This window comes from Bos grunniens, chromosome 9 (assembly GCF_055505025.1).
Source record: "Bos grunniens cultivar Pamir isolate PY7600 chromosome 9, Bosgru_T2T1.0, whole genome shotgun sequence".
NCBI lineage: Eukaryota > Metazoa > Chordata > Mammalia > Artiodactyla > Bovidae > Bos > Bos grunniens.
Genome location: NC_141173.1, coordinates 94,515,641 through 94,528,033, shown reverse-complemented (window position 1 = coordinate 94,528,033; position 12,393 = coordinate 94,515,641). Strand labels below are relative to the sequence as shown.

General features: G+C 39.9%; 1 protein-coding gene across 25 annotated transcripts in view; it reads right to left on the bottom strand.

Moving 5' to 3' along the window:
- ARID1B (AT-rich interaction domain 1B) overlaps positions 1-12,393 on the bottom strand; it is a 435,290-nt gene that overhangs the window by 279,438 nt on the left and 143,459 nt on the right. For all 25 annotated transcript variants that reach the window (XM_086318501.1, XM_086318510.1, XM_086318502.1 and 22 more), the window contains exon 4: positions 109-219. In XM_086318501.1, coding sequence (XP_086174627.1) covers positions 109-219 — 111 coding nt within the window. The remainder of the gene's footprint in view (positions 1-108; positions 220-12,393) is intronic.

Below are 12,393 nucleotides of genomic sequence, written 5' to 3'. Positions count from 1 at the left end.
CTAGAAACTTGTCCCCCAAGTCTTAATACAAAGTACAATAAACAAAAGCAAATGCTAATTTTAGAAATCCGTAACTCATTGCATTTCCAAATCAATTAACTGTCTTACTGGTAAACTTGATGGTCTTTCTTGTTGTATTAAGTTCAAGTCTTCATGGTTAGGTTTTCCAGAAGCCAGAGGAGGTTGAGACCTAGTTCCATAGCCTTCCTGAGACATATCCTAAACAAACACAAATATAAAGAAATATCTCAATGAATTATAAGCTTCTTTGGTAATTAAGATGAAGCAAAGGCTTATCACAAAGTATCAACTTATGTTACTTTAAGCAGACATATACATGTAATTATCACTTCTGTAACACTTTCTCAGAAGCAAAAATAAAATACCCAAGAAGGCAGCATATCATCAAGAGCAAAAACATGTATAATTAACAATTAAATATATTATGTGACCATACAAACTAAAGACTGTATTTGAGTTTTGCAGGAAGGTGATAGTCAGTAAAAGATGGGAAAGAAAGCTAGCAATAACTAAACTCTTAGAGCAAACCAAAAGTTCATATTATTAATTTTTATTTTGGTTGAATTGCCTTTAATATTACCTTGAAACTGTTAAAATAATCAATGAAAACTTTATTATCACCTGACTTTTAAGATGTCCTCTCAATAACCCATAGAACAACAGTTAAGCTGACAGTATCCTGAGGTTTCTACAAGACCAATAAACACTCATATATAGAATTCCATACATTCACATAGCATAGTTATCAAAGAACCATAATAAAGCATGAAACAGTAGTGGGGAAGAAAACACACTCAAAATCTACTGAAGTACAGAAACTTATTATTAACATGGCCTTTCTGGCATCCTCTTGAATACTTTTCCAGAAAGAATTCTGCATGATTTAATAGTATGCTGAAATAATATTATACAAACCAAATATCACACCAAACTTACTGGATGTCAGCTCTCTAGTTGTTTAACTATGTACACTTAGTTACTAAACATTCTAGGCCCATTTACACCTGAAGTCAAATAGCAGGACAGAAAGTAAAATGCTTATTATAGCATTTCTTAATTGGCACTGTAAGTTGAAGAACCAGTTTCTGATAGGGAAGAAAAAAAAAGAACGGAAAATATCACTTGAAAATAAAATTCTCTTCTTTTCCCTGTCAGTTTAAATACATATTAGAATTAAAGAAACATTTTATATATAAGTTTTACTTCCCCTGTTAAATTTTCAAAATACCACTTTAGAAATTAATGGTAATGAGTTGAAACCCTATAAAAAGCTTCTGTTGCCCCACCCCTTTCTCATACAGTATACACTTGAACTTACACAGCTTCTGAAGCCAAGAAACTTTGGACCAACAGCTGGTACTAAAAGTACACAAGCTGTACAAACCAGACTTACCTAGCAAAGTTTTGGTTCAGACTGCCTTTAAAGAGGCTCTGAGGTAAAGAGCATGCCAACAATATAGCATTTCCCAACCAACTCCTTTTCCCTATATACACAACAGGTCAAGACATCTAGTAGTGCAGAATGCCCTACACTTTTGGAAGAAATTACACCCAGTTGTCCAGGCTTTTATCTGGTAACATTTAGGTGAAGTCTCCAGCACATGCAATCGGAGAATATTTAAAACAGTAGCTCTTCAATCAGGCTGCTGGTAGACGGTAACAACTGGGCTGTGGGGGACAAAAGCCAAGGTTGAAAGATGATTACCACTCATACACACACACACTCCACTTGCTTCTGGACCCCAGACTTTGATTTGTTACACAGACTTCCAACTGCATGTCCTGCAGGTTCCTTTATATTAAGAGCAAAGATTTCAAAACCAGGCAGGGCACAAGGCCTCCATTCAGGGACCTTCACCCTTTACAAAAACCCCAAGGCGGCACAAGACAGCCTCACAATGGGCAAACAAATGAGCAGATCCCCACCTGTGGCTCAAACACACACGTGTGCACACGATTTATGGGTAGTGGTTAGACACTCATTTTAGTAAACTGTTAATAAAGAGAAATGGGCAGGCTCACATGCCCTGTGCTAATAAGTCTTTTAAATTTCTTTTTATTTTCTCTTTGCAGCTAAATGAACTGATTTCTAAACAACTTGGAAAAGATTACTGCAACTACAGTAAACACACATTTTAAATCGGGTACTAGCCCCTCTAAAATAAGCAACGCTGAATAGACTATGAAAGACATCAGAAAATTTCACTATGACTCTACATTTCACTTTTTAAGGCTTAAAAGTTTAAAATAATTAGATTTCACAAAAGTCTCAAACACTATTCCTAACCACAAGAGGCTCTCAATTATTAAATATAGACGGAAATACAACAAAAACAAAATTTAGTGAGAATCACTGAAAATGGAACATGTTCTGCTTCAATTTATGTTTGAACATAAGGATTAATTTAATTGAGAGAACATCCAGAAAAGGTACCACATTTTACCCTAAAACAATCATCCATATATAACTTACACTGGGACTATAAAGTCTACATTTGGCAGCTTTAATAAAGACAAAAAAGTTACATCTCTTAACAAACCTGAGCTTTTTCCTCTTCAGAGCTATATTTATTTTCTGGTAGGTACTTATTTTCATCTCAGGAAGAGTAAGTAGGAATAAGTAATTTAACAGACAACATGAAGGCAATGTCACTATCAGAAAATAAATACATCCAGCACTGTATTTTATAAACTAATAACAACAGAGAACAGCCTTTATGCTTAACATATCACTGCAATCTCGGTTATTCACACATTTAAACCACTGCACACAAGCTTACACATAAGTTCACACATAGACTGTGACTGTGACAATACACAACTGTGACTCTTTAAGAGAATACCACACTATAATACTAGAGCACAAAGGAGCCACACAAGGAAGTGTGGACTACCCTTCCAGAGTCCTTTATCAGTATTATTTTTCTTCATCTCACCCACAAGCTTTTCACTATTGACAGATTCTGGCTTTAACCTTCTTCATGTTATAGATCAAAGGTAAAACAGAGACTCACAAACCAGCAAAGGTGTGAAAGGAGCTTGGGACAGGGGCATGTACACATGTGTTTCAAAAGTTTTCACGTTAGGTGTTACTTTTACCACGTGAAAGTGAAAGCGCTCAGTCGTGTCCAACTCTTTGCGACCCGGTGGACTGTAGTCCACCAGGCTCCTCCATCCATGGGATTCTCCAGGCAAGAATACTGGAGTGGGTTGCCATGTCTAAACATTAATTATCTTGTATCACAACAAATGGTGGAAAATTCTTAAAAGAGATGGGGATACCAAAGCACTCAATCTGCCTCCTGTGAAACCTATATGTAGGTCAAGGAGCAACCGTTAGAACTAGACATGGAACAACAGACAGGTTCCAAATTGGGAAAGGAGTGTGTCAAGGCTGTTTATTGTCACCGTGTTTATTTAACTTATATGCAAAATACATCATGCAAAATGCAGCGCTGGATGAACAACAAGCTGGAATCAAGATTGCCAGGAGAAATATCAATAACCTCAGATATGCAGATGACACCACTCTTACAGCAGAAAGCGAAGAGGAACTAGGGAGCCTCTTGATGAAAGTGAAAGAAGAGAGTGAAAAAGTTGGGTTAAAACTCAACATTCAGAAAACTAAAATCTTGGCATCCAGTCCCATCACTTCACGGCAAATAGATGGAGAAACAATGCTCCAAAATGACTGCAGATGATGACTGCAGCCAGGAAAGATGCGTGTTCCTTGGAAGAAAAGCTATGACCAACCTAGACAGCATATTAAAAAGCAGACATTAATCTGCTGACAAAGGTCCATCTAGTCAAAGCCATGATTTTTCCAGTAGTCATGTATGAATGTAAGAGTTAGACAGTAAAAAAAGCTGAGCACCAAGAACTAATGCTTTTGAACTGTGGTGTTGAAGAAGACTCTTGGATGGTCCCTTGGACTGCAAGCAGTGCAAACCAATCAATCCTAAAGGAAATCAGTCCTGAATATTCACTGAAAGGACTGATGCTGAAGCTGAAGCTCCAGTACTTTGGCCACCTGATACGAAGAGCTGACTGATTGAAAAGACCCTGATGCTGGGAAAGATTGAAGGCAGGAGGAGAAGGGGACAACAGAGGATGAGATGGTTGGATGGCATCACAGACTCAATGGACATGAGTTTCAGCAAGCTCTGGAAGATGGTGAAGGACAGGGAAGCGCATGCTTCCTGGTGCGGCAAAAAGTCGGAAATGACTGAGCGACTGAACGACGACAACAAAACATTTAGTAAACATCTTGTAGGGACTACTCCCCTTGCCGGGTGCCTAACATCTCACAGTGTGAAGCGTGACCAGGAAGGAAACAGCAGTTATACTGTGTTATTGTGAGGAGGGATGAGACCAAAACTGTCACCTAGCTCTGGTATAACGGCCAAGAGCAGGAGTACTTCTGTTTCCTTCTATAATGAAATTCATTAAGTACCGATGGCAATACGAGACTATGAAGAGAATGTGGAATAAAATGTCAAGGACACTTTAAAAAATTCAAAACAGAAAAATAATCCCATGGCATGTATGACCTCAAAAGATACAAAGATACAAAGAAAAGAAAGTTGTCCTCCTACTTTCCAGGAGTCCCTTGAAAAAGTTCCTGTTAACAGGCTGTTATTTATTGTTCCAAATTGTTCAAGGCACAACCAAGTATGAAGTGAATTTAAAACCCTTTATCTTTCAAAACAACTGAGCGGATTTGTTCTGTAAAGTCTGCGCTGTGGTCCCGTAACAAGAGATGTAATATATCTCCTTCTATATCTGCACCTAAATATCTATTCTTTTTCTTTTGCTACACAGTATCGTATTAATTCTGTGATTTATTTAACCAGTCCCCTTATTGATGGACATTTAGGCTGTCCCCAGTCTTTCTCTACTTATTGCAGCATTATAATAAACATCCTTGTGCATACAACTTCAGGTGAAATACTTCTGCGGCATCAATCTCCATCAGTTTCCCTGGAGGCTCAGTGGTAAAGAATCCACCTGCCAATGCAGAAAATTCAGGAGACGCTGATTTAATCCCTGAGTCAGGAAGATTCCCTGCAGGCGGATATGACAAGCCACTCCAGTATTCCTGCTTGGAAAACCCCATGGACAAAGGAGCCTGGGAGACTGCAGTCTATGGGGTCACAAGAGAGATGGACACAACTTAGCCACTAAACAACAACAACGTAAGTCTCCACAAGGGGGATATCTGTCAAAAGGCTGGCACATTTAACATTGTGATGGAGGCTAGCAAAGTGCATCACAATATGCCTAATCTCAGTACAGAAAGCAGCAAACACACCAGGAGAGAGGTGGGAGGACTGGTCATCGGCATTCATTTGCTCGGTTGTGTTCCATTCTTTGTGAACCAATGAACTGTAGCACTCCAGGCTTTTCTGTCCTTAACCATCTCCCAAAGCTTGCTCAAACCATGTCCATTGAGTTGGTGATGCCATCCAACCATCTCATCCTCTGGCATCCCCTTTTCCTCCTGCCCTGAATCTTTCCCAGCATCAGGGTCTTTTCTAGGGAGTCAGCTCATTGCATCAGGTGGCCAAAAGTACTGGAGCTTGTTTCAACATCAGTCCTTCCAATGAATATTCAGGGTCGATTTCCTTTAGGAGTGACTGGTGTGATTTCCTTGCAATGCAAGGGACTCTCAAGAGTTTTCTCCAACACCATAGTTCGAAACATCAGTTCTTCAGCCCTCAGCCTTCTTTATGGTCCAAATCTCACATCCGTACACTACTACTACAAAAACTATAGCTTTGACTATACAGACCATCATTGGCAAGGTGATGTGTCTGCTTTTTAATATGCTGTTTAGGTTTGTCATTGTTTTTCTTCCAAGGAGCAAGTGTCTTTTAATTTCATGGCTGCAGTCATCATGGGCTTTCCAGGTGGCACTAGTGTTTAAGGAACCTGCCTGCCAATGCAGGAGACCTAAGAAACACGGGTTTGATCCCCGGGTATAGAAGATTCCCTGGAGGAGGGGCATGGCAACCCACTCCAATATTCTTGCCTGGAGAATCCCATAGACAAAAGACCTTGGTGGGTGACAGTTAAGAGGGCCACAAAGAGTCGGACTGTGGCTGAACACTGAAGTGACTCGGCACACACGCACGCAGTCACTGTCCAGAGTAATTTTAGAGCTGAGGAAGATAAAACCTATTACTGCTTCCACTTTTTCTCCCTCTATTTTCCAGGAAGTTATGGGACTTGATGCCATGATCTCTTAAGTTTTCTGAATGTTGAGTTTTAAGCCAGCTTTTTCACTCTTCACTGTCTCCCTCATCAAGAGACCCTTTAGCTTCTCTTCACCTTCTGCCATCAGAGTGGTATCACCTGCAAATCTGAGGTTGTTGACATTTCTCCTGGCAATCTTGATCCCACCTTGTGATTGATCCAGCCCAGCATTTCCATGATACACTCTGCACGGAAGTTAAATAAGCAGGATGACAATACACAGCCTTGTAGTACTCCTTTCCCAGTTTTGAACCATCCATTGTTCGATGGCCAGTTCTAACAACTGCTTCTTGACCTGCATACAGGTTTCTCAGGAGACAGGTAAGGTGATCTGGTATTCCCAGCTCTTTAAGAATTTTCTACAGTTTGTTGTGATAAACATAGTCAAAGGCTTTAGAGTAGTCAATGAAGTATAAGTAGATATTTTTCTTGAATTCTCTTGCTTTCTCTATGATCCAACAAATGTTGGCAATTTAATCTCTGGTTCCTCTGCCTTTTCTAAATTCAGCTTGAACATCTGCAAGTTCTTGGTTCATGTCCTGCTGAAGCTTAGTTTGAAGATTTTTAGCATTACCATGCTAGCATGTGAAATGAACACAGTCACACGCTAGTTAGAACATTCTTTGGCACTGCCCTTCTTTGGGACTGGAATGAGAATTGACCTTTTCTAGTCCTATGGCCACTGATGAGTTTTCCAAATTTGCTGACATATTGAGTGCAGCACTTTCACAGCATCATCTATTAGGATTTTAAATAACTCAGCTGGAACTCCATCACCTCTACTAGCTTTGTTTGTAGTGTTGCTTCCAAAGGCCCACTTGACTTCACCCTCCAGGATGTCTGGCTCCAGATAAGTGACCACACCATGATGGTAATCTGGGTCTTTAATATAGTCCTTCTGTGTATTCTTGCCATCTCTTCTTAATTTCTTTTGCTTCTGTTAGGTCCTTACAGTTTCTGTCCTTTATCATGCCCATCTTTGTACAAAATGTTCCCTTGGTATCTTCAATTTTGTTGCAGATATCTCTAGTCTTTCCAATTCTATCTTTTCCTCTATTTCTCTGCATTGTTCACTTAAGAAGGCCTTCTTATATCTCCTTGCTATTCTCTGGAATTTTGCATTCAGTTGAATATATCTTTCCCTTTCTCCCTTGCAGGTAGATAAATTTAAAATATCCTTTCCAAAAAGAAAGCAATGTAAACCTATAAAGTATCCACTTCAAGAATGGTGCAATCAACCACCCCCTTGCCTCCTCAGGAACACCCTAACGGAAAGATTAATAACTAGGACAGATGACATTTCAGGCAGGGCTCTATGATAGGTACTGTGCCCAGTCCACCTTTACAATAACCCAGGAGAGAGGCCCTATTAACAATCATATTGTTTTTCACCACGAGGAAACAAAACCTTAAGCAATTTGCACAGCTAGTGTCTGAGCACACTGCTAGTATCTCAATATGATGGACTAATCTTCCTTTCTCCCCTAATTGCACTCTACAAACAACTGGAAGCTTCAAGTACTATCCTAAGGATTGGATGTAATCTTAACTTTTTAAAGATATTATCCTAGGCTTCCACTTATTCTCCTACATTACCTTTTCAAAAAGTATTAATCTTAAGCATTTTATATGTGGAACACTTCCAAAATATTAAATTATAATATTATGAAAAGAAATGTTAACATTTCAAACTCCCCACAAATCTGAATACAAAGCCACTCAATGTATGACTCATTATCATCAAGTAGTTGTTTAAGGTCCACAGGCTGATGGAAAGCAAGGTAAAAGACCCATTTGCCTCCTCAGGTTATGTTTAATGGTCTTCTGCTGGTTCCTCTCTTTCACCCAAAGACTCCATGTTGACCCTTGGATGGTGATGATTCTTGAATCTCTACTTCAAGTCCCCTGTATTTTTACTGTATTTTGAAGGAGTCTCTTGTGCTCACATCAAGGGACATCATCACTCTCCTAACTGTCCTCCTCAACTCTTGACACGCTTCCTTCAGGTTATCACCTGGTCAAGGGTGTTCCCATCCACATGGGACTTCTCAGAGCCATCCCACATTCCTTACCGCCTTCATGACTGAAGCACCTGTGCCACATGAGCAACCCTAAAGTCACTGTCAGCTCCATCCCCTTCATCCTCCCTCCAGCTGCCAGCCCCTTTGCGCGACATTCACTACATCAGGAGAGCCAGCTTGCAAAAATGCAAACGACCACGGTGTGCTGATGTGTGGAGAGGCCTCCTCTATGATGCCTAAAGAATGAGGCCTACAGTCCTTAGTCTGGTAGAGAAAAGCCCGTCAGCCTCCAGCTGCCCCCACAGTGTCATCTCCGCCTTCCTTGGGGCCCACAGCAAGTCCTCAGCTTCACCCACTGGCTTGCTCAGAGGCTCCCATGAGGCCACCTGTCTACACATGCAACACTCTTGGTCCCGGTGGACGCTCTTCCAGCTGTGTCTGCAAAGCATCGTTGTCTTCAAGATCCTGCCAGAACTTAATTCTTCCATTCCCCCAAACAACTACCTCACAACAACTTCTTATGTACTCTTAAAATACAGCATTTTAAATGAGTTATCTGTATATCTCCTGACCTGGACTCTTACTTTCTCTTGGGTTCCCAGCACTGACCACTGACAGGCACTCAAAAGCCTGGGGAATTACTGACTGAATGCCTTCTAAGAGCTTACATTTAGAATCAGACACAGCAATACAAAAATGAATGTATGAGGACAAACATAAAACTGAACAAAACTTGGGCTCATATCCAAGAATATCTATCATGTTAACAGCTACACTGCCTGGTAGCATGTGCTATATAAAACACATTTTGCTATTTGTTACTGGCAGTCTTAAGGCAAAAAGATGACTACAAAAAAATGTAGTAAAAATACTGGAAATTAAGAGGCACGGAGGGAAAAGACTATCATGAGTATCAGTGGTGCCACCAAAAATGGGAAAAAAATCAAGACATCCTTTACCTCCTAATGAACAAAACTGCAATGAAATATTTTTGCAGGAAATTAAAAAAACTTGATAATGAACTCACTAAGGGGTTTCCAGGTGGCACAGTGGTAAAGAAACTGCTTGCCAATGCAGGAGGCACAAAAGACATGGGTTCGATCCCTGGGTTGGGAAGATCCCCTAGAGAAGGAAACAGCAACCAGCTCCAGTATTCTTGCTTTGAAAATTCCATGGACAGAGGAGCCTGGTAGGCTTACAGTCCATGGGGTCACAAACGGTTGGGCACACTGAGTGTCTGAGTGTGCACACAGGTGCTTGATAAAGCCCTGTATTTCTATCGATTTAAGGAAATTAAAAAGGACCAAAAGATATATTAAACCATAGCTAATCAATCAGCAAATCTCAAACTGTAGGAACTTCTACTAGAAAAAAGACCTAGTTTCTTCAACGAATAAATTATAACAGTAAAAAGGAAAGGAGAGAGGGAAAGAGAAAAGGAGAGATTGAGAGGAAAACAACAGATATGAAAAGGTATTAAAATAAAGATTTTATTTCAATCTTGATTCAAACTACCCATAATGTAAATAAAACAAAAACACTTAATCTATTTATGTTCAGTTCAGTTGCTCAGTCGTGTTTGACTCTTTGCGACCTCATGGACTGCAGCACACCAGGCCTCCCTGTCCATCACTAACTCCCAGAGCTTGCTCAAACTCATGTCCATTGAGTCAGTGATGCCATCCAGCCATCTCATCCTCTGTCGTCCCCTTCTCCTCCTGCCTTCAATCTTTCCCAGCATCAGGGTCTTTTTCAACAAGTCAGTTCTTCGAATCCGGTTGCCAAAGTATTGGAGCTTCAGCTACAGCATCAGTCCTTCCAATGAACATTCAGGACTGATTTCCTTTAGGATGGACTGGTTTGACCTCCTTGCAGTCCAAGGGACTCTCAAGAGTCTTCTCCAGCACCACAGTTCAAAAGCATCAATTCTTTGGCGCTCAGCTTTCCTTATGGTCCGACTCTCACATCCACAAGTGACTACTGGAAAAACCATAGATTTGACTATTTATGAAACTACTGGAAATTTGAGTATTGGATAATTGGTATGAAAAAATATTTTTTAAATGTAATAACTATATTATGTTTCTCTTTTTTTAGATAAAACTATATGCTGAAATATTGACAGATTAACTGATACAATATCTGGGATTTACTTCAAAATAATATTGAGGGCAGGGGTTTGGGGGTAAAGGAAGAAAAAGTTTACATACAACAAAACTAGCCATGCTGCTGCTACTGCTAAGTCGATTCAGTCGTGTCCGACTCTGTGCGATCCCAGAGACGGCAGCCCACCAGGCTCCCCGTCCCTGGGATTCTCCAGGCAAGAACACTGGAGTGGGTTGCCATTTCCTTCTCCAATGCATGAAAGTGAAAAGTCAAAGTGAAGTCGCTCAATCGTGTCCGACTCCTAGCAACCTCATGGACTGCAGCCTACCAGGCTCCTCCGTCCATGGAATTCTCCAGGCAAGAGTACTGGAGTGGGGTCCCATTGCCTTCTCGGAAACTAGCCATATAATTATTGAAATGTGAGTGACGGGTTCATGGGACCCATTATACTTTCATCTACTTCTGTTCATTGTTTGAAAATGTCCATTGAAAGAAAAATGGAGATAATGGTACGAAAGACAAATTCAGGAGTCCAGCATTGGGGTGAGACTGTGGTGCTGATACTGGATTTCACCTGAAAAACTTACAGTCTTTCTGACTATAACTTCTGAATTGGTCCCTTGCCTTCAGCCCTCAGCCTCCAAAAAAGCCCATTATGCACTGAGCATTTAATCTTTCAGTTTCTTTATTTTTTAAGTTTTTATTATTAAACAATATTGTAATAGTTTCAGTGAACAAGGAAGGGGCTCAGCCATACATATATGTGTATCCATTCTCTTCCAAACTTCCCTCCCATCCAAGCTGCCATATAATATTGAGCAGAGTTCCACGTGCTATACAGTAGGTCCTTGCTGGTAATCCATTTTAAATATAGCACTGTGTACATGTCCATCCCAAACCCCCTAACTATCCCTTCCATCCCTTCCACACCTCCGTCCTTCCCCAGGACAACCACAGTTTGTTCTCTGAGAGTCTGTTTCTGTATTTTAAGTTAAGTTCATTTGTATCATTTATTTTTAGACTACACAATATAAGTGATGTCACTGGATATTTCTCCTTCTCTGATATCCTTGTTTCTTAACCCATTTTATCTGTAATATATTTGCTGCACTATTTAATCCTAACACTTAACTGTCTTAAAAAAAAAAAAAAAAAAAAAAACTCTCTATAATCTTAACCAAGTTAACCTTGCCAGTTTCATCTTCCCCCAGTTTTACCTTCCCCAGGTAAAACCCTCCTTACTTCTGACTTAGTGACCCTTTCTGGACCTCACCTACTGATCAAGCTGTCCTCCTTGCCTAAGTCTAATAATGCTCTCCACTAACTCTGGCCCACCCTCTTAAAGGCCCAGTTTCCAATTTCACTGACTCCAAGATGCCTTTTCCAGCCACAAATCTCGCCAAAGACCATGAGCACTTGAGTTAAACCCACCCAAGCTCAAATTTCAATCTAGACTCCTCACTAGCTGTGCAACCCGAAAAAACTCCTGAGTTCAGTTTCCTACTCTGGAAACTGGACTGGACTGAGTGAAGCTGAGGAGGCTCAGGGAAGAGTATACAGGATACAGCTTGTATAGTTTAGGCACACAATACTTCAGGAATAGGAACTGAATGGTTTTGTGTTTTTTTTAACATACCATGACTGGTTATGTTTTAGAATAATGATAAGTGACTTTAATTCTAAGTCCATATCAATATTTTCCCCTGCATCTTCCTTTATCCTTGCTCCAAAAATCTTTTATATTAGATTTAAAAAATCATAGGTCCAAAGTTGAAAGGGTTTTTCACTGCTACTGATTTCATAGGCTTATAAGACTCTAAGCTTATATTAAAACCTTATTATCTGTAATATACTATATTTACTGATGACTCCGAAGGCTAGATTTAGAATATCATTTATTTTCTATTAATTTAAATGAATAATTATTTCATTTTAAAAACTTTTTTAAAAGGAACAGGCTTGTCCAAACTGCTTTATAATATTTTCTGAT